General features: G+C 58.9%; 2 protein-coding genes across 9 annotated transcripts; one reads left to right on the forward strand and one right to left on the reverse strand.

Annotated features, from left to right (window-relative positions):
* The first annotated feature begins 2,054 nt into the window (after positions 1-2,054).
* Ercc2 (ERCC excision repair 2, TFIIH core complex helicase subunit) lies at positions 2,055-16,461 on the forward strand. 2 transcript variants are annotated; one of them, XM_006993760.4, is made up of 23 exons: positions 2,055-2,174; positions 2,396-2,495; positions 4,485-4,562; positions 4,638-4,700; positions 4,841-4,954; positions 6,878-6,994; positions 7,082-7,198; positions 7,558-7,681; positions 7,779-7,875; positions 7,966-8,099; positions 8,170-8,338; positions 8,876-8,994; positions 10,934-11,003; positions 11,078-11,147; positions 11,230-11,331; positions 12,406-12,469; positions 12,874-12,995; positions 13,934-14,026; positions 14,113-14,185; positions 14,349-14,419; positions 14,514-14,657; positions 14,769-14,912; positions 15,137-16,461. In XM_006993760.4, exons 1-23 carry the CDS (start codon positions 2,080-2,082, stop codon positions 15,227-15,229), a joined length of 2,373 nt encoding a protein of 790 aa, XP_006993822.2. In that variant the 5' UTR covers positions 2,055-2,079; the 3' UTR covers positions 15,230-16,461. The 2 variants fall into 2 exon arrangements, with proteins under 2 accessions (XP_006993822.2, XP_076428982.1); XM_076572867.1 differs by having other exon boundaries at positions 2,165-2,295.
* On the reverse strand, positions 15,305-25,540 carry Klc3 (kinesin light chain 3). Of its 7 annotated transcripts, none has more exons than XM_076572887.1 (13): positions 25,453-25,540; positions 20,638-20,903; positions 19,343-19,573; positions 18,785-18,854; positions 17,582-17,801; positions 17,192-17,279; positions 17,008-17,109; positions 16,557-16,730; positions 16,149-16,239; positions 16,036-16,076; positions 15,831-15,931; positions 15,652-15,715; positions 15,305-15,489 (listed from the first exon to the last, which is right to left on the reverse strand). In XM_076572887.1, the coding sequence occupies exons 2-13, from the start codon at positions 20,893-20,895 to the stop codon at positions 15,418-15,420; spliced, it is 1,512 nt and encodes a 503-aa protein (XP_076429002.1). In that variant the 5' UTR covers positions 20,896-20,903; positions 25,453-25,540; the 3' UTR covers positions 15,305-15,417. The 7 variants fall into 7 exon arrangements, with proteins under 7 accessions (XP_076429002.1, XP_076428998.1, XP_042128092.1 ...); XM_076572883.1 differs by lacking the exon at positions 25,453-25,540 and adding an exon at positions 25,208-25,299; XM_042272158.2 differs by lacking the exon at positions 25,453-25,540 and adding an exon at positions 21,052-21,173.
* Between the last annotated feature and the right edge of the window lie 65 nt (positions 25,541-25,605).

Consider the following 25,605-nt stretch of genomic DNA (forward strand, 5'->3'; position numbering starts at 1 on the left):
AGGCGGATCTCTGTGAGTTTGAGGGCAGCCTGGGCTACCAAGTGAGTTCCAGGAAAGGTGAAATGCTACACAGAGAAACCCTGTCTCGAAAAACCAAAAAAAAAAAAAAAAAAAAAAAAAAAAAGAACTGTGTGAAATCTCAAACCAAGAGACAAGTTTCTTCACTGACTGGCGTGTGGCATGTGTGTGTGTGTGTGTGTGTGTGTGTGTGTGTTTTAATGGGAACTTGGAGGAGGTTAGAGTTAGAGAAAGCCTCATTTAGAAGATGGTATCTATGAGCTGACAGGATGGCTCAGCATGTACACATACTCACCACGCCCAGAACCCCTGGGTTCAGTCCCAGGATCTGCACAGTGGAAGGAAAGAAACTCCTGTAAGTTGTTCTCTGACACGCACAGCGCATGCCCAGGCAGCTAATAAAGAAACGAAATGTAATTTAAAAAGGAAAGGGGCTGAAGCGATGGCTCAGTGGTTGAGAGCACTGTTGCTCTCACAGACGATCTGGGTTTGGTTTCCAGCACCATATAGTGGCCCACAGCCCTCCAAAGCTTCTTCTGACCTCCAAGGGCACCAAACATAACATAACATGCATGCAGCAGAACACTATTACACATAAAACAATTAATTAGAAAGAAAAAGAAACTAGCCAGACATTATAGCACACATTTTTAATCTCAGCACTGGGGAGGCAGAGGCAGGTGGATCTCTGTGAGTTTGAGGCCAGCCTGGGCTACAGAGTGAGTTCCAGGACAGCCAGCGCTAAGAAAGAAAGAAAAGAAAAGGTGAAGGTGACGTGTGAGCAAGGGGTCTGAGTGACTTGGGGACATCAAGTGAAGTAGCATTCCAGGGAGGAGCAATACCAGACCGCATTTCCTGCCCTGTCGTCCCAGTCCTCAGGAGTCTAAGGTGAATGAATCACAAGACTGAGCTACATAGCAAGCTCCAGGCCAGCTTGGGCTACATATTGAGACTGTCAACAGAGTGGGATGGGATGGAGGTGGGGGCCTCCTGAGATGACCCTGAGTTCACGTCCCACATATGGTGCAAGGTACCACACTGACTTCTCAGGCTTCCTCTCCCCTCCGCGTGTGCTCTTCTACATGCTCTACCTTGAACACATACCCACACTATAAAAAAATAGAATGTGCGGGCGGCGGTGGTGGTGGCGCACACCTTTAATCCCAGCACTCAGGAGGCAAAGGCTGGTGGATCTCTGAGTTCGAGGCCAGCCGGGAATACACAGAGAAACCCTGTCTCAAAAAACCAAAATAAATAAATAATAAAACGTGATTAAAAGGAGGCACTGAGGGAGATAGGTCAGTTGGTAAAGTGTTTTTTTGTTTGTTTGTTTGTTTGGGTTTTTTTGTTTTGTTTTTTAATGTATATATTTATTGTTGGTGGCTGGCTGGTTTTTTTCTTTCTTGAGACAATGTTCTCATATAGCCTACACTAGCCCATAGGAGATTTATAGCAGCCAAGGATGATTTTTCTGCCTCTGCCTCCAGAGTGTGTCTGTGCACTTGAGTGCACAGAGGTGCGGGATCTCTCGGAGCTGGCATGACAGGCGATTGTAAGTTGCCTGATGTGGGAGGCTGGGAACCCAACCGATCTTGGGAGTCCTCTCCAAGATCAGAAAGTTCTCTTAACCGCTGAGCGGTCCCTCCAGCCCCTTAATGAATTTTTAAAAAAAACACGTAATAGAGTGGGGGCTCAAATAAATGGGAGAAGCTGTTTTTAGGTTTCTTGTGTTAAGTCTGGACACCAGTATTTTAATAAATCCGTGTTTGTCGGGTACAACTAAACCATTGTAACTGAAGGGCTCCTCAAGGCCTCCAATTTCTCTGTTTCTCCCCTAAATTCCATTCACTGCTTGGACCACCAGGACCGAACCAGGAAGGGCTAACGAACGTCAACGAGCTGGATCGACTCTCTCGGCTCTCTTCCTTCCACATGCCGTTCGCAGTCCTCGGCGGTCCTCAGCGATGCCTCGGGCGCCGCCTCTCTCCGGGGCCCGCCCTCCCGCCTCCGTGCGCACGCGCCAACCTCCCGGATTGGCGAAGTGGCGGGCGGGCTCGGCCAATGGCGTCGCGAGGGAGGCGGGGCTCTAGGCGCACGCCCCCCTCGTTGAATATTCAGGAGGCGGTGGAGCGGAGGCCCCAGCAAGGCGCCATGAAGTGAGAGGGGGTCCGGGAAGAGCGGCCAGCGCGGCGGTGGGCGATGGGGCGGCCGGGGCGCGGCGCCGGGGCCGGGGCGCGGCGTGGAGAGGCTGCGGAGACCGGCCCGGGTGGCTTCGGGGTCCGTGGCGGGGAGATGCCGCGGGGGCGGGCGGGCGGGCGGCGCGGAAGCCGGGGCGGCCCGAGAGCACCGGGCACCGACGCTTCGCCTTCGCCGCCAGGCTCAACGTGGACGGGCTGCTGGTCTATTTCCCGTACGACTACATCTACCCGGAGCAGTTCTCCTACATGCTGGAGCTGAAGCGCACTCTGGACGCCAAGGTGGGTGGCGGGGCCCCGGGCGGCTGCTCTTCTCCGTGCACGCCCGTGGCTCCCTCGGGCTAACGTCCTGTCGGGGGCCGGGCACGTTAGCCCGAGCCCGCAATCCCAGCACTCAGAACGTGGAGGCAGGAGGATCAAAATGCAGTACTCCAGAGGCAGAGGCAGAGGCAGGAGGAGCCCTGTGACTTTGTCTGCAGCCTGGGCTACATATGGAGTTTCAGGACAGCCTGGGCTATAGAGAGAAAACCTGTTCCATAGAAAGAATCGAACCAGTGTGCTGGGCAAGTTCCTGTGCCTCCAGCTACATCAAAGCCCCCTCTTTACCTTTTGTAATGCGATAGGAACTCACTAACTTGCCCAAACTCACTCCGCAATCCAGGCCCACACTGAATTTAACAACCCTCCTGCCTTGAAGAAGAGGAGCACAGTAATGTGTTGGTGATCATCCTGGGGTATATGAGACTCTGCCTAAAAAGGAGACTCTGGAGAGGTGGCTCAGTGGTTAAGGAGGCTTACTGCCCTTCCAGAGGACCCCAGTTCGATTCCCAGTGTCCATATCCGCCACTCACAATGAGCTGTGACTCCAGCTCCAGGGGATCCAGCATCCTCTTCCTGATTCTGCAGGCACTGCATGCGCATAGTATACACACACACACACACACACACACACACACACACACACACACACACACACACAAATTAATGTTCTTTAAGATCTAGCCAGTGACAGCCTTTCTAGGTTGTCATGAGGACACATGAAAGGCAGCAGTTTCCTACTCAGGCTGATTGGGGGGGGGGCATTTTGTTTTGTGTGTGTGTGTGCTAGGAATTCAACTAACATGCAGGCAAAGTACCTGCACCTCGAGCTACATCACAGCCCTCTTTCCTTTTTGTGTGAGGTAGGAGGTCACTAAGTTCCCCAGGCTGACACTGATCTTAGCAATCCTCCTGCCTTGGGTTCCTGGGTAGCTTGGGTGACAGCCTTGGACGAACTGACTGGTGTTGACACGCAGAGGCTCTATTTGGCGTGTTTGCAGTCACAGTAGCGGAGGGAAGGAGGTCCGAGGACAACTGTATAGACTTGGTTGTCTCCATTTCTATGTGGGTTCTGGGGTTCAGACTCAGGCTGGTAGGCTTGGTGGCAACCACTTTTACATGCTTAGCCGTCTTGACAGCCTTGAACGTGAACTTTAAAAAAATTTAACTGTATTTATTTAGAGTGTGTGTATACATGTGTGTGCATGTGGAGGTCAGAGGACAGCTTGAGAGGCAGTCAGTTCTTCTGCTCCATGTAGGTCCTGGGGATTGAACTTGGGTGATCAGGCATGGCCACAGTGCCTTTACCTGCTGAGACGTCTCGACAGCCCACATTCTATTGGTCCTTTAAATCTTTTTGCTTTGTTTTGTTTTTTCAAGACACAGTTTCTCTGTGTAGCCCTGGCTGTCCTGGAGCTCATTCTGTAGCCCAGGCTGGTCTCGAACTCAGAGATCCACCTGCCTCTGCCTCCTGAGTGCTGGGATTAAAGGTGTGCGCTATCACTGCCTGGCAGCCCTCACAATCTTGCTTCAAGTAAGGTTATAGAGCCACGTAGAAGCAAGGATGCTGTGACCCAGATGTGATGCAGAGAGGTAAAGGTTCTTTCCTTCTGCTGCTCAGCAAGGACAGAGAAATAGGGCTCAGCCTGTAACCCTAGTACTCAGGAGGTGGAGGCAGGAGGATTGCCAGGAGTTCAAAGCCCGCTGGAGGTACATAGCAAGTGCTAGACTAGCCAAGGCCGCATAGCAATATCCTTGGGGCGAAAATTAAGAATGAAAAATTAAAAAAACTCCAGTAAAAAGGAGAATTGGAAATGAAGCCAGTTCTTCTGGAGGCCTTGATGGCAGTTCCACCATTGTGTGTGTTGTGTTCCCAGATAGTGGCGTATCAGCGAGGGTCCCCAGAGTTCATGTCCCTGAGGTTCTGAGAGCCCGTGTGTGCCCAACTTTCAGGGTCATGGAGTCCTGGAGATGCCCTCAGGCACCGGGAAGACAGTGTCCCTGCTGGCCCTGATCGTGGCCTACCAGAGGGTGAGTGAGCGTCCTGAGTGCCTGGACTGGGAAGCGGGGAGGGACCGGATGGGCTGAGCTGATTGTCACCCACAGGCTTTTCCGCTGGAGGTCACCAAACTTATCTACTGCTCACGGACAGTGCCGGAGATTGAGAAGGTGGGCAGTGCAGATGGCCCCTGCCCTCCGTCCCCTCCCCTGGGCCGCGGTGGTCCCCAGTTGCTGCCCTCACTGGTCTGGTGGGCAGGAGCTTATGCTTGTCCTGAGGTCCCCACCAAATGTCCCCATCGTCTAAGCAGGTCATAGAAGAGCTTCGCAAGCTGCTCAGCTTCTATGAGCAGCAGGAGGGCGAGAAGCTGCCGTTCTTGGGACTGGCTCTGAGCTCGAGGAAGAACCTGTGCATCCATCCCGAGGTGAGACCCGGCCTCCCCCAGCCTTGGGCTACCCACTACAAGGCCCAGAGAAAAGCCTTGGCCAGTATGAAGTCACCAGCACCAGTTGTTAGATCCTGGCTCATCCAAGATCAGAAACTGCCTGAGTGCTGGGGTGGTGCCTCAGAATTTCACATTTGACCTTATGGGATAGGTCAAAGTCTAAATGGTAGCTTACTCGGAATATTGGGATTTTTGTATACAGGAAACGTAAGTTAACTTCATGGCAGCCTCAGGTCCTAGCTGACGGTGTCCATTATATGTATGCAGGTATTCCAAAGCCCACAGGCATCCAGAACCCAAAACACAGCTGAGCCAAGGGCTATTCAATGAAGACAGGGTTTCCCTGTCTTTCCTGGGCTCTCACTTATAGACTCACTCTGTAGACCAGGCTGGCCCCTGTTGTGGAATGTCGTTCTGTATGCTGTGAATGTGTGTTGCTCTGATTGGTTGATAAATAAAGCTGTTGGTCCAATGATGAGGCAGAGTCAGGTCAGGCAGGACATTCCAACTAGAGAGAGAGAGAGGGGGAGGAGAAAGGCAGAGCTGAGAAGATGCGCTCCAACCCGAGAAGCAGGATGTGAAGTACCAGTAATCCACAAGCCCCGTGGTAAAGTATAGATTTGTAGAAATGGGTTAGTTTAAGATGTAAGAGCTAGCTAGCAAGAAGCCTGAGTCATTAGGCCATATAGTTTGAAAATAACATAGGCCTCTGTGTGTTTGCTTGGGTCTGAATGGCTGCAGGACCAGGCGGGACACAGGAAAACGAGCTACAGGCCCCAAACTCAGAAATCCCCCTGCTTCTGCCTCCTGAGTGCTGGGATTAAAGGCATGCACCACCACTGTCTGGCTTGATTTTTTTTTTTTTTTTTTTTAAGTTTTTCAAGACAGGGTTTCTCTGTGTAGTTTTGGTGCCTGTCCTGGATCTCACTCTTGTAGACCAGACTGGCCTCAAACTCACAGATCCTCCTGGCTTTGCCTCCCAAGTGCTGGGATTAAAGGCGGCCACCGCCGCCTGGCGTTTTTTTTTTTTTTTTTTCTTTCTTTTTTTAAGATTTATTTATTTATATTATGTATGAATGCTCTATCTGCATGTACACCTTTATGCCAGAAGATGGCATCAGATCCCACTGTAGATGGTTGTGAGCCACCATGTGGTTGCTGGGAATTGAACTCAGGACCTGAATTCATCAGGACACTGAGCCATCTCTCCAGCCCTGTCTGGCTTGATTTTTAGAGAGCTTAGGTTTTTATTTTTTAAACATTTATATATTATTTGTGTGTATAAATTATTTGTGTGTGCGTGTGCATGTGGGTGTGTGTGTGCATGTGGGTATGTGCATGCTGGGAAGTGGGGGCATGTGTCCCAGTGCACATGTGTGAGTGAAAAGACAACTTGTGGGAGTCTGTTCTCTTCCACTGTGTGGATCCCGGGGAGTGCACTCAGATCATCAGGCGCACTGAGCCGTCCAGCTGGCCCTCTGGTTGGTTTTACTATGATTTACTATGGATTGCCCCTAGGGCTTTGTGTGTGCTAGCAAGCACTCTGCCTGCCACTGAGACACACCCCCAGCTCCTTTCCACATTTTACTGTGAGGTAGCCCTTGGTAAGTTGCCCAGGCTGGCCTGGGTGTGCAGTCCTGCTTCAGCTGCCTGAGTACCTGGGATTACAGGCACACGCTGCCATGCCCAGCTCTAGTGACAGTTTTGAGTCTTAGCTGTGCTCCGACTCTGACATCCCTGCACTGGTAAGTCCTTTTACCTACCAGTGACTCCGGTGAGGTTCGTTACCCAGAAACCCCAGCTGACATGCTCTTCCTGGTGTCCGAGTTTGGAGACCCAGGTGGGCATGGCTGGCGTGCACTGTCTGCTGTCTCTGTTGAAAGCTGTCCCCTGAACCCTCAGGTGACGCCCCTGCGCTTTGGGAAGGACGTGGATGGCAAGTGCCACAGCCTCACAGCCTCGTACGTGCGGGCACAGTACCAGCAGGACGCCAGCCTGCCGCACTGCCGCTTCTACGAGGTGCAGGGAAGGGCCCGGGCCGGGGAGGGCAGAGACGCTCTGGACAGCAGCTCGCCCTGACCCTGCCATCCTCTGCCCTTGCCCCAGGAGTTTGACACGCATGGACGCCAGGTGCCCCTCGCTGCGGGCATCTACAACCTGGATGACCTGAAGGCCCTGGGGCAGCGGCAGGGCTGGTGCCCCTACTTCCTGGCTCGATACTCGGTGAAGAGTTGTTTTGTTTTCTTCTGAGGCAGGATCTCGTTTGTAGCCCAGGCTGGCCTCAAACTTGGAAAAACCTTACCTCAAGTTCCCAGCTGTGGGGGTTGTAGGCATGAGCCACAGTGCCCACCCGTCTGTCAGCCCATCTGTCTGCCTGCATCTTTGTTGACCTGGTGTCTAGGCCGTCTGTCTCCAGCCTGTTACCTCTGTTTATGTCCTGTCTGTCTGTGGTCTCCACTGAGGGCCGATCCCGTCTGTCTTTCCGTCCATCTGCTATGTCTGTCTTTGTGTCACATCTATGGAGTGGGGTATGGCGGGGCAGGCAGCAGGGCCCCGGACAACCTTTCCCTCTGTGTGCCCAGATCCTGCATGCCAACGTGGTGGTTTACAGCTACCACTACCTCCTGGACCCCAAGATCGCGGACCTGGTGTCCAAAGAGCTGGCCCGCAAGGCTGTGGTGGTCTTCGATGAAGCCCACAACATCGGTGAGGAGGGTGCCAGGGTGTGCAGACAGTGGCAGCCCTCTGCCCCCGCTCCCCCCGAAGCCCAGCTGAGCCCAGCTCTCTCCACTTGCCTCCCTAGACAATGTCTGCATTGACTCCATGAGTGTCAACCTCACCCGCAGGACTCTGGACCGCTGCCAGAGCAACTTAGACACCCTGCAGAAGACCGTGCTCAGGTGCCCACTCTGCTCCGTGTGCTGGGTCTGCCTGCCTCGGTGGCCCTGGACACCTACTCCATTCCAGCTCCTATCCCGTGTCCCCATCAGGATCAAGGAGACGGATGAGCAGCGGCTGCGGGATGAGTACCGGCGCCTGGTGGAGGGGCTGCGGGAGGCCAGTGTGGCACGGGAGACGGATGCCCACCTGGCCAACCCTGTGCTGCCCGACGAAATACTGCAGGGTGAGCCATGTCCCGCCCACCGCCGCCCCTCACACCCCTCCCTGTCCCGGCTGACTCGGTCTCCCCGCAGAGGCTGTGCCAGGCTCCATCCGCACTGCTGAGCACTTCCTGGGCTTCCTGCGGCGCCTGCTGGAGTACGTCAAGTGGCGGCTGCGTGTGCAGCATGTGGTGCAGGAGAGTCCACCCGCCTTCCTGAGCGGCCTGGCCCAACGCGTGTGCATCCAGCGCAAACCCCTCAGGTGCGGCCCGCAGTGGGACCACGGGTCCAGACTGTCGCTGGTGATAAGGGGGTCAGGTCAGAGCTGGATGTGGGGGGCCCATGGGACTCTGAGGTCGGTTGGCTGCGAGTGCTGCGGGACTACATGTGCTTCCTCAGCCGTGTGTGTGCGCGCGTGCGTGTGTGTGCGTGCGTGTGTGCGCGCGCGTGCATGCGTGTGTGCGTGCGCGCGCGCGTTTGTGTGTGTGTGTAGGGGGCGTGCAGGTGACAGCCTCTGTGAACCTGGGAAACTGTGGCTGCTCTTCTTTGAGCACTGGGGTCCATGACGCTGGCTTAGGGGGAGTGTGGCAGGGCAGAGGCAGGTGACTGGTGGCCATGGGTCTCGTGTCACGGTGAGTCTGTGTCCCGTGGGGCGGTGCTCTGTGCCGTCCTGGAGTGGGGGCTCTAGGTGTCCTGCACAGCGTGGACAGGCTGGCCGCAGACATGCCCAGGTACCCAGGGAACGCGCGGCCAAGAGCCCGTTGTTGCCCCCTCTCCGACCCCACCGCCTCTCTCCCAGGTTCTGTGCTGAGCGGCTCCGCTCCCTGCTGCATACCTTGGAGATTGCGGACCTAGCCGACTTCTCCCCGCTCACGCTCCTCGCTAACTTCGCCACCCTCGTCAGCACTTACGCCAAGGGTAAGCCCTCTGCCTCCACTGGGCCCTGACAGCAGGCCTTGGGGGCCCGGCCAAGTCGGGCGGGGTATTAGCAGGAGTTTGGGGCGTGCAAGGCTCCGAGAGTCTGAGCTATTCTGAGGGCCCTGGGAGCTGTACAGTGTTCCTGAGTGAGCGGGCCTCCTGTCCAGATGCGTGTGTCCAGAGGTTCCATGTGGTGCAGAGCGGAGAAATGGAGTGGGCAGAGGGGTGACACTGACCCAAGGGATGCTATGGGGTCAGCTCACCTGGGGCTGGGTGAGGAGTCCCCATGTGTGACTGAGGTACTGCGGAGCCATGGCAGGTTCTGAGCGAGGGATGCACTTAGTGAGATTATTGCTTTCCCGGTTCATCCAGCAGGGAGAGGGAGGGCCATTCACTGTGGGGACAGGAAGGGGGCTTGGGAGAGCCTTTGGAGGAAGAGGCCAGGGTGTAGAAGCATGGTGCTGGGCATGAAGGCCTTGAGGGAGAGGGATGTAGGCTGATGCAGAGGGAGACATTCTGGAGGCTTTTGCTGGGTCCGTGTGCACCCCCACCCCCACCCCTGCCCAGCTTTACACTGAGTTTCTAAGCCTATCCCTGGGGATTACTACCGTAGTCAGGAAACCAGGTCAGCTGGCATCCTGCGGTGTCAGCCTCCGAAGGAGGAGGATACCCCGCGGCCGCCAGCCCCACCCCAGGGCTACCGGCAGCTGCCGCTTCCTTCTGCGGTCAGCCCTGGCCCAGTTGGCCTTCCTTGTTCTCGCTCCCCTCCTGCCGTCCCTCACATTCTGGCTTGAACCTCCTTCCCTGCGCCCCATCCCCTGCCGGAGTCCTCAGCTCTCAGAAAGCACCCCCACTCCGTGCTGGGCCTGCCCGTCCTCTGTCCCGGCTGGGTCTCTGGATCGTTGTCGTCCCCCAGTGCAAGGGGAGCCCTTGTGGATGGGACCAAGGCTCTGTTGTCACTGCTGAGTCCTCGGCACAGTTTCCTGCCAAGTGAAACAATCTGTGAATGTATTTGTTCAGTCAACAAATGGGCCAGGCCGGGCCGTGTGGAAACAGCAGGATCTAAGGCAGCCTCACCCCCCACCCCACTCACTCACTCACACACACACACTCTCTCTCTCACACACACACACCTGGCCCTGTGGAAACAGTAGGATCTAAAGCAGCCTCACCTGCCCCCCTCCATCCATTACACACACACACACACACACACACACACACACACACACACACACACACAGGAGTCACAGCCTTTCTGGAGTGATCTTTGCTCCTAGCCCCCCCAGGAGCAAAGATCATTCCAGAAGGTGATACTGGAAGTGTGGCCATGCTGCGGGGAGCAGGAGCACCAGCCTCCCCAGGGATGAAGCCGGCACAGCAGCCGGGAGCAGGAGTGGCTGTGCACAGTCCATGGGCACACTTGTGGGTGGCCGCGCACAGTCCACGGGCACACTTGTGGGTGGCCGCGCACAGTCCACGGGCACACTTGTGGGTGGCCGCGCACAGTCCACGGGCACACTTGTGGGTGGCCGCGCACAGTCCACGGGCACACTTGTGGGTGGCTGCGCACAGTCCATGGGCACACTTGTGGGTGGCTGCGCACAGTCCACGGGCACACTTGTGGGTTACGGGAGGAGTGTGGGGACACCAGCCAGCTTGAGGTGCCACAGCATCTCCCCGGCTGCATGTGGGGAGCAGGGGCGAGAGGCGGGGTGCGGAGCTGCCTGGGAAGGGCAGGCCCGGCCTCCCTGCAGGACCATGCAGTGAAGTCCTGACCCCACATTTGTGCAGTCTAGCCACGTGCTAGCCCTGCAGAGAAGTGGGCAGGTCGGGGCGGTTGTGCGCCCTGGTGCCTGGGTCTCACTTGGACGGTGAGCGTCTGGGGTGACACACGGGCCATGTTGTGACCGTGAGACTCACCAGCCGCCTCCTCCGCCAGGCTTCACCATTATCATCGAGCCCTTCGATGACAGGACCCCCACCATCGCCAACCCCATCCTGCACTTCAGGTGAGATGCGGCGCTGTGTGGGCGGGACAGCCTCGACCCCGCCTGCCCTGTGTGACCCCTGTGTTGTCCTGCAGCTGTATGGACGCCTCCTTGGCCATCAAGCCTGTGTTTGAACGCTTCCAGTCTGTCATCATCACCTCTGGGGTGAGGACTCCGTGATGTCACTCCATGGGGCCCCGGTCCCTGCCCCGTCCTGCTGAAGGCTCCCTTGCTGTCTCTGTTGCAGACACTGTCCCCACTGGACATCTACCCCAAGATCCTGGACTTCCACCCCATCACAATGGCAACCTTCACCATGACGCTAGCCCGAGTCTGCCTCTGCCCAATGGTGAGTGGGCGAGACAGGTGGGGCCCCTCCTCCTGGCCTCTGTGTCGGCCGCTCAGCTGAGGCTCAGGCCTGGTGGGTGCAGCAAGCCACCAGATGATGCCTGCATGGGAGGGCGTCGTGCTTAGGGACGCCGCGCAGAGTGCGCACCGGGGCAGGGCAGGGCTGCTCGGCCGCCATCTTGGTCAGGGTGGGTTGCCATTTGTCACCCAGCTGTGACTTGGGCAGTGAGCCTCCCCGTGAAGCTTTGGGCAGAGCTGTGTCCTCTCAGCCCCTGGCCTCTGCTTTGGAGTTTAGAGCCCAGCAGGTTGCTAACCATGTTCACCCCACAGCCACAGGCAGCCAACTGTGGCTGGGGATGCTGCCTGGCACAAGATCCGAAACACTTGAAACCTTATCAGGGTTTGTAGCCCGGCTGTGTGCTTGTGGAGCAGGAACTTGTAGAGGGTGGTGGGTGCCAGAGGGTGGGTCTGTGTGCAGGTGCAGGCCTCCCCTCTCGCCAGCGGGGTTAGACGGTTGTTCTTAGAGCCGGGGACTGGCGTGGTGGACCGGGAGGGTTGCTGACGGGTGTGTGCTGTGGGTGACCTGTACTCCAAGGCTGGAGTGGAGCCTTGCTTAGAGCCCAGCGGTCCCTTCCCTGGGGCTTGCTGCTGTGTGGCTGCAGGCTGGTGGCTCACGGCTGAGCACCAGGCATTTGCCTAAGCAGTGCCAACCACAGGCCTAGGGCTGTCCAATCCACTGTCCACACAAGGCTTTCCTGAGCTCGGGCCTTATCTGGTCGGGTGCTTGCCTAGCACACAGCAGGCCTTGGGTTCCGTGCCCGGCAGTGCATGCCCGGTGTGGTGAGGTAGGCCTGTGATCTTGGGATGTGGGCAGGAGGACCAGGAGTTATTCAGGAGCACCTTGGCTACACAGAACTTCAGAGGCTGGGGAACAGCCTTCTTATGGGCTTGCAAGGATGGATAGCCTCAGTGAGGCTCCTCGTCTAAAGGCCAGCCTGGGCTACATGAGACACCATCTCAAAAAGGGGCATTCAGCTATAAAGTGTGTCACACCACCTTCACGCTGCTCTTCCAGATTATTGGCCGTGGTAATGACCAGGTGGCCATCAGCTCCAAATTTGAGACCAGGGAAGACATTGGTGAGTCACCTATGGGTCTGCTTGGGGTGGGTGAGGGACCCCATAATGGGACCCCAGCCTCTGTGGCTAACATGGGCCTCCCCCCACCCTCAGTGGCCCGCTGCGGGTTAGACCTGCCCTGGGTCTCTTCACTGTGGGAGCTGCGCCACCAGGCACATCACTGAGCCTCAGTACATAGCACAGGGCCCTTGGGACATGGGGCGTTGGCTTCTGAGTATCGTCTGGAAGAGACACAGCCACTGCTGCATGTTTCTTGTGCTGTGACGTGTCATATGGCCTTGATGAACCTCGGGGTGGCGGGCCGCCCTCTAATAGGCTTGGGAGGGTGAGCTGGTATGGGGATGGGTAAGGAGCCTCAGCGGGTGCCAGGGGAGGATCCAGTCCCTAACCCCCTCTCTCCCTAGCTGTAATCCGCAACTATGGCAACCTCCTGCTGGAGATGTCTGCCGTGGTCCCCGACGGCATTGTGGCCTTCTTCACCAGCTACCAGTACATGGAAAGCACTGTGGCCTCCTGGTACGAGCAGGTACGCCTAGCCACCGCTGCCCAGACCCTCATCTCCGCTCTCCCTGTCGGGGCTCCACGCCCCGTTTCCACTGGTCACACGCATCACAGCACAGGACAGTGGCGCCAGCAGCACCCCTGCCCCACCCCCACCAGAAGCCTGCAGGCTCTTCAGTGCCCCCCTCCACCAGAGGGGAGCACCCTCTGGGCAGGGGCGGTGCTGTGACCGTAAGGTTCCGGGGAGTTAGGCCGGACCAGAACTCCCGCTCCAGCTCTCGTGTGTGGATGAGGCCGTGGGGGTTCTGGTGCCCTTCTGTCTTGTGACTGCAGTGAGCCCAGCTCTCAGGCCTGGGTTCGAACAGGCCCCGAAGACTGGGTGTGCCTCAGGCAGGTACCTAGTGTGGACTTCCCCAGTGAGGAGCTGTAGGTTTAGTTAAATGGTAGAGCGTGTGCGTGACATGTACAGACCGTTGTCACAGTCGATCCCTAGTACTGAAAAAGAGGAGATTTGCCGGCCTGAGGGCATGGGCGGGCAGACTCTTGGCTGTGTCTATGAGGCACCTGGGTCCCGTCTTCTGAACTCAGTGAGGTGTCTGTTGTGAGGATCTCTGCTCACTGAGCTGCCCAAGTGACCCTGGCTGGTGCCTCTGGACCCTGCGTCTTGTCCCGGTGGGTGGCCCGACTTGTGTCTCAGTTCCTTATCATCGCAGTGACAGATTTGAACTCAGGGTAACCCCTGGTTGGTCCTGCCTGGATTGTGGTCAGGCCCTCCACCTGCACTGGCCCCTTTGGGCCCCATGCCCACCTTCCTGGGTGGTGATCAGCTCCCCACTTTGGACTGCCAAAGAGGCTGGTCAGCTGGGGCCCAGAGAAGGACCTCCCTGGGGGGTCACAGCAGTGGGGCCGGAACAGGAGTGTTGGGCCTGTGTGGCCCGTTGTCCGAACCCCTGTCACCCCCAGGGCATCCTTGAGAACATCCAGAGGAACAAGCTGCTCTTCATTGAGACCCAGGACGGGGCGGAGACCAGTGTGGCCCTGGAGAAGTACCAAGAGGTGGGTGCCTGGGACAGGCAGGGGATGCCAGCTGCCGGCAGAGCGGGAGAGGGCTGAGGAGTGACCGCCTGCCTCTACCTCCCTAGGCCTGCGAGAACGGCCGGGGGGCCATTCTGCTCTCAGTGGCTCGGGGCAAAGTGTCAGAAGGGATTGACTTTGGTGAGTGGACCCGGCTGTCAGCCCAGAGGCCCCCCACCCTACCGTGGCTGCTCCCTTGGGGACCACGGGCATGCAGAGGGGTCCCGTCCCCTTTCCGTACCCGGGGCAACCCCGAGCACACAGCCTGGCCGGCCCGGAGTGTGACCATGCTCTCCTGCCCCAGTGCACCACTACGGGCGGGCTGTGATCATGTTTGGCGTCCCCTACGTCTACACCCAGAGCCGAATTCTCAAGGTGAGTGGGGAAGCAGTGGGTGGGGGTGGGGGTGGGGGGGGCGTTGGCGTGAGGGAAGGGCTGGCCCTCTACTTTAGATCCTCCCTCACCCCAGGCCCGGCTAGAGTACCTGCGGGACCAGTTCCAGATCCGCGAGAATGACTTTCTCACCTTCGACGCCATGCGCCATGCAGCCCAGTGTGTGGGCCGTGCCATCAGGGGCAAGACAGACTATGGGCTCATGGTCTTCGCCGACAAGGTGGGGCTCAGGGCCTCTGGGCCTCCCAGCTGGTCCCACTTCCTCACAGGGACGGGCGGTGGGCAGCCTGGCTTCCAACCTGGGGTCCACTGTGCTCCCCCCCCCTCACAGCGGTTCGCTCGGGCCGACAAGCGCGGCAAGCTGCCTCGATGGATCCAGGAGCACCTGACCGACTCCAACCTCAACCTGACCGTGGACGAGGGCGTGCAGGTTGCCAAGTACTTCCTGCGGCAGATGGCCCAGCCCTTCCACCAGGTAAGCCCTGGGCCCCGCCCCTCCTCCCTCCTTCCCAGGGGCACAGCACACTTTTCCTAGTCACCCCAGGGCCCCCAAGTCCAGGAGGGAAGGCAGAGTGGACAGCCCGGGGCACTGATGGGACAGCCTGGCGCCCTTCCCCTAGTTCAGCCAAGCACCCCGTCTCCGGACATGGGTCAGGTGGATGGGTGCAGTTTGACCCCCTGCCTTTACCCCGCCCCCAGGAAGATCAGCTGGGCCTGTCACTGCTCAGTCTGGAGCAGCTGCAGTCAGAGGAGACGCTGCAGCGCATCGAGCAGATCGCACAGCAGCTCTGAAGACGGGACGGCGGCGGGGACACCTGTGGCTCCCCGGGGTGCCGGAGGGTCCCCGGGCCTCAGGCGAACACCCAGTCCAGTGTGCAGCCTTTAATCACAGGGAGGGGACAGCAGGATCCCGGTCCACAGGTGCCACCCACCCCGCTTCCCCGCTTCCTGAGCAGCGGCGGCCACTGCAGCCAGTCCACTTAGCGCGGGCTCAAGTCCTGGGTGCTGGCGCTGAGGGTCCGAGGGGCCTCACTCAGGTGCCGCGTCGAGAGCTGGGGGCGGGCACAGCAGTGGTTGGGGTCCTTCCCAGCTGACACTGGGGCCGTGCCATCTCCTGCCCGCCACTCACCCCTATCCTGAGTCCCCAGGAGGAAGCCCCCCCTTCCCCAGTTGCTGAGCCCGCCGGCAGCTCCCGCTCCGCCACTGGCCCTCACCTGCGTCCTGGCAGCCCGTGGACCGTCCATGTTGAGCATGTTGAGTGATACGGCCCTTTTCATCCTTCAGAGGAGGACGGGAGGGTGAGGAAGGCTGCAGCCTGCCCGGCTCTGACCGACGTCATGGAGAGGCCCCGGGAAGGCTGGCAGGCTGCTGACCTCGCCCAGCACTCACTCACCCGGCAGCCGCGCTCTCCCCTCGGAGGCGGGAGACCAGCCTCTCACTGCCCCGCCGGATGGACTCGCGGAACTTGGAGAAGGAGCTGCTCCTACGCAGGACCTGGGGAGGGCACAGGGACATGTGGGGACACGTGGGGACACGGTGGGGACACGGTGGGGACACCCCCGCCGGGCCCGCCCAGGCCCCCGGTGGAGCCTGCCTACCTGCTGCTGAGCGTCACCAGCTGTGCCTGCATGGGGGGCTCCTGTGGAAGAGGGGACACGGAGGTGGGGTGACGGGCGCCACACAGAGGGGGGCAGGAGGGAGGGGGGCTCACCAAGTGGGGCGGGCAGAGCCTCCTGGCTGAGGATCTCCTTGTACAGCTCCTCTGCCTGCTGGTACTTGTTCTGTTTCAGGTAGGCCGAGGCCTGCGGGGAGGGCAGGGCCAGGGTGTGGGCATCCTGCTCAGGCCTGGGAACTTCGCAGACCCGCCCGCCTTCCCCAGCATCCTGCCTTAGCTGACCACAGTGCAGACCCACCACCCCAGAAAACCAGGCTGCCCCGGCCCCTTGTGCCTCGGACTCCTACCTCAATGCCTGAACTGTCGGGGGCATTTGCTGTCACAGTAAAGCCTGACATGCTACTGTAAACTGCAGTTGGCTCCCGGTTCTCTGTACTGAAGGACTGCAGGAGCCCGAGGCCCCCCTACGGACAGCGGCCCAGGACAGAACCCACCATGCCTCACCAGGTTGTTCTTGGTCTTGGCTACGTTGGTGTCGTGAGGCCCCCCCAGGGCCTCGTAGATGCTCAGGGCCCGCGCATAGTGCCGTTCCACATCCTGGAACTTGCCCTGGTTCTGGCAGAGCAAGGCCAGGTTGTTGAGCTGCTTGGCCACATCAGGGTGGTCGGCTCCCAGGACCTGGGGGGCACACAAGCCATCTGTCACATAGGGTGGCCCATGAGACGCCACAGTCACACCAAGGTCGCAGGTTGGGAATGTAGTAACAAAGTGGAAGTGAACGTGGTGGGTGGGAGTCAGCAAGGCCAGAGGTCATGGCTCTGGTTACAAGCTCATCCGGGTGGAGGATCATGAGATTGGGTGCTCCCGGCTCAAGTGGGAGGACCTGCCACCAAACGCAAGGTACACCAGGATTATGGCTCGTGGTACCAGACAAGGCAAAGGGTGGGCGCAGCACCTTCTCACGGATCTCCAGGGCACGTTGGCATAGGGGCTCTGCCTCCCGGTAACGGCCACGTTTCCCATAGAGGACGGCCAGGTTGTTGAGGGTAGCAGCCACCTGCAGGGGGAGAGTGGGCAGAGGAGGAAGGCCAGGCAACACCACCCCCCCCCCAGCCCGCCCTCCCGGCATGGCTGCTCACTGCGGGATGTTCAGGACCCAGTGTCTGCTCCCGGATTTGTAGGGCGTCGTGAAGAAGGTCCGTGGCCTCCTTGTATTTGTTCTGGTCCCTGCAGAGAAGGGATAGAGGGCTGGTTTAAGCCGGGGTCACAGGCTGGACTAGCCAGGAATGACTGGTATCTTTCAGGGGACCCCTTGTCTTCCCACACAGCCAAATCTGTCAATCGGGTCTCCTGTCCCTTGCCCACCCTGGTGCCCCATGCTCTGGGTCTCACCACCTCCCCAGATCTCTGTTCCTTCCGTTGTCCCTCGCTCCCATTCTGTTCCCACCCAGGTGCCTTATCTGGCCAGACGATCGCCAGGGTACCCCACAACCACAGACGGGGCCCCTCCAATCAGCCACACCCCTCACCTGTATACCAGTGCCAGGATGTTAAGCATAGTGGCCACGTCAGGATGGCAGTGGCCCGAACTCCGCTCCAGGTCCTCCAAGGCCTGGCGACACAGGGGCACCGCTACCTCGTAGCGGCCCTGGCCGGCGTACTGGATCACCAGGTTGTGCAGGGTCCGCAGGCGAGCTGGGATCTCATAACCACCCTGCTGCGCTGCTGCAGCTCCAGCTGCCTCGGGACCTGGGGGAGGTGGCGTGGAGTTCCGCAGCCTGCACCCCTCGGCCTGCACCCCACGGCCCGCACCCCGCGGCCCGCACCCCACGGCCCGCACCCTGCGGCCCGCACCCCGCAGCCTGCAACCCACGGCCCACACCCCAAAGCCTGCACGCCATAGCAGCCTGCACCACAGCCTGCACCACACAGCCCACAGCCCACAGCCCGCACCCCACGGCCCGCACCCCGCGGCCCGCACGCCGCAGCCTGCACCCCACGGCCCGCACCCCGCACCCCACGGCCCGCACCCCGCAGCCCCGCGGCCTGCACCCCACAGCCCGCACCCCGCGGCCCGCACCCCGCAGCCTGCACCCCACGGCCCGCACGCCACAGCCTGCACCCCGCGGCCCTCAACCCACAGCCCGCAACCCACGGCCCGCAACCCACAGCCCGCAGCCCGCACCCCACGGCCTGCACCCGGCATCCTGCACCCCACGGCCCGCAGACCGCACCCCACGGCCTGCACCCGGCATCCTGCACCCCGCACCCCACGGCCCGCACCCCATGGCCTGCACCCCACTGCCAGCACCCCGCAGACCACACCCCACGGCCCGCAGACCGCACCCCACGGCCCGCACCCCACAGCCCGCACCCCGCGGCCTGCACCCCGCGCCCCGCACCCCGCGGCCCGCAGCCCACACCCCGCAGCCACCTCTGGCACTAGGGCCCTGTGCTGTCGTCGGACACAGGGATTATAGGAATCTAACCGGCCAGCGGGATGCGCCGGAACCGAGCCTGCCTCGGCCACAGGCTGCCTAACTTCCAGCTTCTAACCTCCCCGCTAACCAGGGCCACCTGCTTCATCTTCCGGACCCTGCCCTCCCCTCCTGAGCCCTGTGCCCTGCTCAGAGGCCTTGGCGTCCCTCCGGTCAAGGCTCCCGCCCCAGGCTTAGCCTGTAGTCCTGTGCGGCTACCCTGTGATATCATGCCCAGGGCTCCCACACACCCACCTTTCCTTTCCTCCTCTTCACTGGGGAACAGAGAAGCCAGGCTGTCTCGGCGAGGGGGGGACTCGGGCCTCTGTGGGGAACAGGAAAGAGTAATTCCCGGAACGGCAAGTGTCAGTGCCCTGAAGCTAATTCTGCCCTCCCTGTGTGGCTCTCTGTCATCTAGAGCAGGGGCTTGCTCACTCTGTAGCCCAGGCTGGCCTTGAACTCACAGAGATGCGCCTGGCTCTGCCTCCAGAGTGCTGGGATTAAAGGCATGCACCACCCACCATGCCAGGCTTCAGGACTGGTTTTGTTTATAAGCATCTCATTATATAGCCCAGGCTGACCTCAAACACAGAATCCTCCAGCCTCGGCTACACTAGCTCTGAGTTTGAAGAGGTGTGGGTCAGCCTGAGAGGTTTCAGTGGGCTGGGGAAGACCCAGGAGCTTGAGGGAGCATTGAGGGGGCTTTGGGGGTCCCACATGTGCTTGAAGGGTTATGGGGTACTAGGAAAGGCCTGAGGGTATCGGGGGCTCTATGAAGGACTGTGTCCCCCCTCCTCACCCTGCCCCTGGTACCTGGCTCTCCTCGGGTGCATCATACTGCCGCAGCTGACCCAGGAACTCGAGGTGGCTCTTCTCCTCCTCCAGCTGGGCCACAGCCTCCTCACTGGCCCGCAGTCGCCTCTGCGTCTCCTCCAGCTCCTCTCTCAGCCACGTGTTCTCCTGGGCTAGCCTCCGCGCCTGCGCCCGCAGCCTCTGCTTCTCAGCCTCTAGCACACCCACATGTGCGGACAGGGCCAGCAGCACCTGAGAGGCACCGGGACCGTGAGGAGGAGGGGACACATCCCTCGGACAGCCCCAGCCCCAGCCCAGGCTTTACATCAGGCCAGACACACCCAGTCTACACAGGCTCCCCCAGATTCTGAAGATAACCCACAGTGTGGCTCTGATAATAAGAGTTTTCCAGCAACCCCTGATTTCACCCAAAATATGCATACGGTTAATTCCTATTCCATCTATTTAACCCAGCGCCTGCCTAAAATCTACCTGCAAGTAACAGGGGTGTGGCTCAGTGGTAGAGCCCCTGCCTAGAATCCCCCAGTGTGGGGCTGGGGTGTGGCTCAGTGGTGGAGCCCCTGCCTAGAATCCCCCAGTGAGGGGCTGGGGGTGTGGCTCAGTGGTAGAGACCCTGCCTACCATGAGCAAAACCCAGAGGACCATTCATAATGAAAACCTCAAACTCCCTCCAGGACCGAGTTCTACAGGAGGACCACATCTGGCAAACATAAAATCTCACCCCTAATGCTTCCTAGGGAGTCTCTGACCTTCAGTCCCTCCTTCCAGGCCTGGTTCCTTCAGATCTCCTACTACCTATACCCCCTCCCCTGTATTATGATACCCTCATTCCTGGGCCTCCCCCACCAGGCCTGACCCTACACACACACACACACACACACACACACACACACACACCTCATCCCTGGTCCTTCTCCTGGGCCTCCCCCACCAGGCCTGATCACACACACACACACACACACACACCCCTCATCCCTGGTCCTTCTCCTGGGTCTCCCCCATTAGGCCTGATCACACACACACACACACACACACACCCCTCATCCCTGGTCCTTCTCCTGGGTCTCCCCCATTAGACCTGATCTCACACACACACACACACACACACACACACACACACACACACACACACACACACGCACACACACCCCTCATCCCTGGTCCTTCTCCTGGGCCTCCCCCACCAGGCCTGATCTCTCTCTCTCTCTCTCTCTCACACACACACACACACACACACACCCCGCATCCCTGGCCTTCCTCCCGCTCAGGCCCACGCCCCTCCGGGTCCCACGTACCTGGGCCTCGCCCAGCCCCAGCTCGATGGCCTCCAGCGAGTGGCTCACCACCTGTTGCTTCTCCTCCAGCAGCTCCGCTCCGGCCACGGGACCCGGCCCAGCCAGGGCCTCGGCCAGGTGCCCGGCGAGACTGTAGTGCTCAGCCCGCAGGGCCTCCAGCCCCTGGACTACCTGTCGCGTCTGCCGCACCAGCTCCTCGGGGTTCAGGCGCTCTGGGCCCAGCCCTGTGCTTCCCGGGGCTGCCACCTGCACAGACATGGCTGTTCCTGGGGGGCAGTGAGGTGGAGGGAGTCACCATCTGGGACTCACAGCTTCTCTTCGTGCCAGCCACCCCCCTGCCCACCCATCCTGGCTCGCTCCCTGCCCGGGCCCTTTCCATCCCAGGCAGCCTTCATGGGGAGCATTCTCCTCTACCTTGGTAAACCCAGGCAGGGCTCTACCCTGAGCGCAACTCTAAACTCTGCGGAGTTAGCTACCAGGTCTAGCAGCTGGCTCCAGGGCCCCCTCCACCCCGCTGCACTCCGCTCACCTGGCCCGGCCCCCCCACCCAGGTCCCCAGACACCCTAGCTCAGAGCTCCCAGCCTGCTAAGCGCCCTGGGACCGGAGGCGCCACCTCTGCCAGGCGGGGAGGCGGGGCGTGTGGAGGCGGCCGGCTCCCGGTGAGCTCATTCTTAGGGTGTTTTTGTCAGGAACCAGTCAGGCCACTGGGGGGGGGGTTGAGGGATGGAACCCTGAAAGCAGAGAAGTAGAGCGTAGGGCCTGGAGGCGGGGTGGGGTGGGGAGGGGAATGTCTGAGAGGGGCCTGAAAGTTGGCTCCTCTTGGCAAGACCTGGAGGGACCAGGACCGGGGGTCCGGACCACAGCAGGGACCAGGACCGGGGGTCCGGACCACAGCAGGGACCAGGACCGGGGGTCCGGACCACAGCAGCCAAGCTCCAACAGCCTGGGGTTTTGATGAGACGCGAAGCTGGCAAGGGGTGAGCGTCCCCCATGTGGGGTTTTGTGTGTTTATATACGTGCGTGCGCGTAACAGAGTGAGAGGCACGGACGGTGAATCTCGTAGACACACGCACGCCTCGGGAAACACACGCAAAACTCTCTCTCCATCCTTTTTTATTTATTTATTCTTTTTCAGACAGGGTCTCACTATGTAGCCCAGGCTGGTCTAGAACTCACAGCAATCCACCTGTCTCTGCCTCCAGAGTGCTAGGATTAGAGGGATGTGCCACTACACCTAGCCTTTTTTAAACTTTTTTGAAGTTGGGTCTTCTGTCTCCAGACTGGCCTTGACCTTGCTATATGGCTGAGGATGGCCTTAAACAACAGGCATCACCACACTCGGTGGATGGGGTCCTGGGGATGAACCCGGGTCCTGGACATGCTAAGCACACCCAGGGTGGGCGTGCCAGGCAAGCACTCCTATCAACCGAGCCCCAGCCCAGGCCCTTCTTAAAGACAGGATGGCAGACAGAATCGCATCTCAGACATAGCTCAGCACACGAAATCCCTTGTTTCACACACCCCCACACCCTCTCTAAACAAACACGCAGACATGTATGACCTCATTGGAAATACAACACAATAAAAAAAACAACAGAAAAGAAAGACAGCACAATATACTTATTTCTCATCTTAGAAACACAAAATGCACTGCACTCTCTCCTTTTCAAAACACAGCTCAGAGCCAGGTGTGGTAGCATATACCTGTGATGCTGGCACTGGAGCCTGAGGCAGGAGGATCATGGTTGAGTAGCTATGAACTCTGCTTTAAAAAAGAAAATCTAGGGGCTGGAGAGATGGCTCAGTGGTCACGAGCCCTTATTGCTCTTGCAGAGGACCCTGCACCCATATGGTGACTCCCAACCACACCTACAGTTCCAGAGGATCTCGCCCTCTTCTGGGCATTGCACACACATGGTCCACATGCATGCATGCAGACAAACACTCATGTACATAAAATATCTTAAAAAGAAAAGGTGGATGCTGGTAAGGGGTGGCCAAGCATGGCCAAGGCCCTGGGCTCCATGCCTTGTACAAAAAGGAAAAAAAAAAATGTTGAGGCATGGGCATGTGTTGCAGACAGAGATCTGAGCTCTCCAGAGGCAGAAGATCAGGAGTTCAAAGCCATCCTTGGCTAAACCTTCCTGCCTCCAGCTCTCAAATACCGGCTACAGGCAGACAGCACCGTTCCAGGGATCTGTTTTTACACAGGGTCTCATGCAGCTCAAGCTGGCCTCAAAATCACTATGTAGGGGATGGAGAGGTGGCTCAGAGGTTAAGAGCACTGGCTGCTCTTCCAGAGGTCCTGAGTTCAATTCCCAGCACCCACATGGTGGCTCACAGCCATCTGCAATGAGATTTGGTGGCATGCACACATGCCAGAAGACTGTACATATAATAAATAAATCTTTTTTTTTAAAAAATCATTATGTAGCCTAGACTGGCCTCATGGTAGAAGCAATCCTCCTGCCTTCACACCACAACTGCTAAGATGACAGGTGTGCCCCAATTCCTGACTGTCCTGGAACTCACTCTGTAGACCAGGCTGGCCTCGAACTCACAGAGATCCGCCTGCCTCTGCCTCCCGAGTGCTGGGATTGAAGGCGTGCACCACCACCTGGATTAATATATATAATTTTAAAAGAGATAATCCTCTGATGGACAGTGCATGTCCCCCCTCCCCCGCCCCAGTTTCCTCTGATGACCTTGGGGCCACCTAAAACAGCCTTTTCTACATCCCAGCCTCACAAGCGGGTCATGTTGCAGGATTCGTGCCCAGAAAGAGACCAAACTACAAACTCTGAAATACAGTTTCTACTTGGTGAGTGTCATTTTTCAAGCATTTTAAGTCAAAATCCTAATTCTGTGGGTTCAAGGCCAGCCTGGTCTATGGAGCCAGTTCTAGGATAGCCAAGGCCACACAAAGAAACCCTGCCTCAAAAACCCAAAACAAACACACAAAGCGCAGGGGTGTGTGTAGAGCCCAGGTAGGCACAACCTCACAAGCCACAGGAGTGGCCAGTCTCTGTGGTCCCCAGCACGGCCAGTGTCACCTTCCCACCCCACAGCACAATCTCAAATCCAGCGGAGTCCAAAGCCCCAGACGCAGCCTCCCCCACACCCCAGCCAGATACCCACATCAGCAACCACAGGGACAGCCACGGCTTAGCCACAGCCATCTGTCACTCAGGCTGTCCCCCGGCACTCCCAGGAGCCCCACAGACAGAGCCTCAGCACAAGTGCAGAGCCGGTCCAGTGATAACCACGGCACAGCATGGCCCAGCCGGCCTTCCATGCCATCACCCTGCACAGGAACATCTCAGCCATACCAACTCCCCCCCCACATACAAGTCCATACAGCAGGCATGCACACACACACACACACACACACACACACACACACACACACACATGCACGCACTCACACTTGCATGCACACCACCTATGCAAACCCCAGCCTGTAGGCACAGTCACACACACACACACACACACACACACACACACACACACACACCCCTCCATGACAGGGACACACAACCAGAGTGTCAACAGCCAGTCAATGACCATCACATATCACCCATGTAACCGACACAGTTCTACAAACTCCATTCCCACCGCTGCACAACACCCAGCTCAACCCCGAAAGAGACCCCACTCCCTGACACACACATGGCCACACACATCAATCAGCCACAAGTACAGAGCTGACCACAGATCCGGCATCTCATTGTCACACATGCTAAGCAGTGTGTACAGCCCACACCTAACACACACACAATCAGGGGTCACCCACATTCACTCAGTCTGTCCCCATTATAGGGTGACATGGTAGCTCATCTCCCTTTTACACTTGTACCCACAGTCTGACTCTCTTCCTTATTAAAAAATTATATATAAACTGGGCAGGCGGTGGTGGCACACGCCTTTAATCCCAGCACTCAGGAGGCAGAGGCAGGCGGATTTCTGTGAGTTTGAGGCCAGCCTGGTCTACAGAGCAAGATCCAGGACATAGAACTCGTCCTGGATACACAGAGAAACCTTGTCCCAAAAAACAACAAAAGTTATATATGTGTATGGACATTCAGGGTTTCTCTGTGTAGCCCTGGCTGTCCTGGAACTCGCTCTGTAGACCAGGCTGGCCTCAAGTTCAGAGATGCACCTGTCTGTCTCCCGAGTGCTGGGATTAAAGGCGAGCATCGTGATGCCTGGTCTTTTCCTTTATATATTCATTGTGTGCGGACGTGCACGGAAGGTCAGAGGACAACCCGCAATTTTGAGGAAGTCAGTTCTCTCCTCCACCTTGTGGATCCTGGGGATCAAACTTAAAAAGTCAGGCTTGGCAGCAAGCACCTTGACCCACTGAGCCATCCGCTGGCCTTCTTTCCTTGTCTTTTTCTTTCTCTCTTTGACACGGGTACCCACAACCTGTCCTCCTTGTCGCTCTCGCTTGAGAAAGAGTCTCACTACATAGCCCCTGCTGGCCTCCAACTCTGCGCCTCCTGCCTCAGTTTCCCCAGTGCGCCCTGCCTGACACCCTCTTTTTTGCACACGCCGCGGAGGGTCCCTTACCATGCGTGTCTTGCACTCCTAGGCTGTAGCGGGTGACCCTCTGACAGCCCGGCCAGGCCCTCCCCGCGGCCGCGGAGACCCCGCACCCGACTCCGCGTCACAAGGCCCCGCCCCGCCCACTGCTGTTTTCCTAGCCGGCTAGGGCGGGGCGCGGCCCGCGGGGACCCCCGGGCTCGTCCCCGACGCCAGGCCCGCGGCCCCCTCGGGGACCCCGCAGCCGTCGCCGCCGATCCCCCCGTACCCACCTGGCGATCGCCTGTCCAAACCGCCTCGCTGCGCGGAAACACCGCGGCTCCCGCTGCGCCGCAGCCGGTCCGGGCGGCTCCTCGGGAGGGCGGGGCGGGGTCGGGCCACGCCCACGCAGGTGCGCAGGCCACGCCCCCGGCCGCCGCACTACC

The sequence above is a fragment of the Peromyscus maniculatus genome, chromosome 1 (assembly GCF_049852395.1).
Source record: "Peromyscus maniculatus bairdii isolate BWxNUB_F1_BW_parent chromosome 1, HU_Pman_BW_mat_3.1, whole genome shotgun sequence".
Classification (NCBI taxonomy): Eukaryota; Metazoa; Chordata; class Mammalia; order Rodentia; family Cricetidae; genus Peromyscus; species Peromyscus maniculatus.

What these genes read in the sequence shown, in the direction of transcription:
- Ercc2 (XM_006993760.4), top strand. Translation starts at nt 2,080, where the DNA reads ATGGCGTCGCGAGGGAGGCGGGGCTCTAGGCGCACGCCCCCCTCGTTG. An exon ending in TGATCGTGGCCTACCAGAGG is followed by an intron (nt 4,563 to 4,637) that starts GTGAGTGAGCGT and finishes TGTCACCCACAG; the next exon opens with GCTTTTCCGCTGGAGGTCAC. An exon ending in GCCCGACGAAATACTGCAGG is followed by an intron (nt 8,100 to 8,169) that starts GTGAGCCATGTC and finishes GTCTCCCCGCAG; the next exon opens with AGGCTGTGCCAGGCTCCATC.
- Klc3 (XM_076572873.1), bottom strand. Translation starts at nt 20,895, where the DNA reads ATGTCTGTGCAGGTGGCAGCCCCGGGAAGCACAGGGCTGGGCCCAGAG. An exon ending in TGGGGCTGGGCGAGGCCCAG is followed by an intron (nt 19,574 to 20,637) that starts GTACGTGGGACC and finishes GGTGCCTCTCAG; the next exon opens with GTGCTGCTGGCCCTGTCCGC. An exon ending in CTGGTGACGCTCAGCAGCAG is followed by an intron (nt 15,932 to 16,035) that starts GTAGGCAGGCTC and finishes TGCCCTCCCCAG; the next exon opens with GTCCTGCGTAGGAGCAGCTC.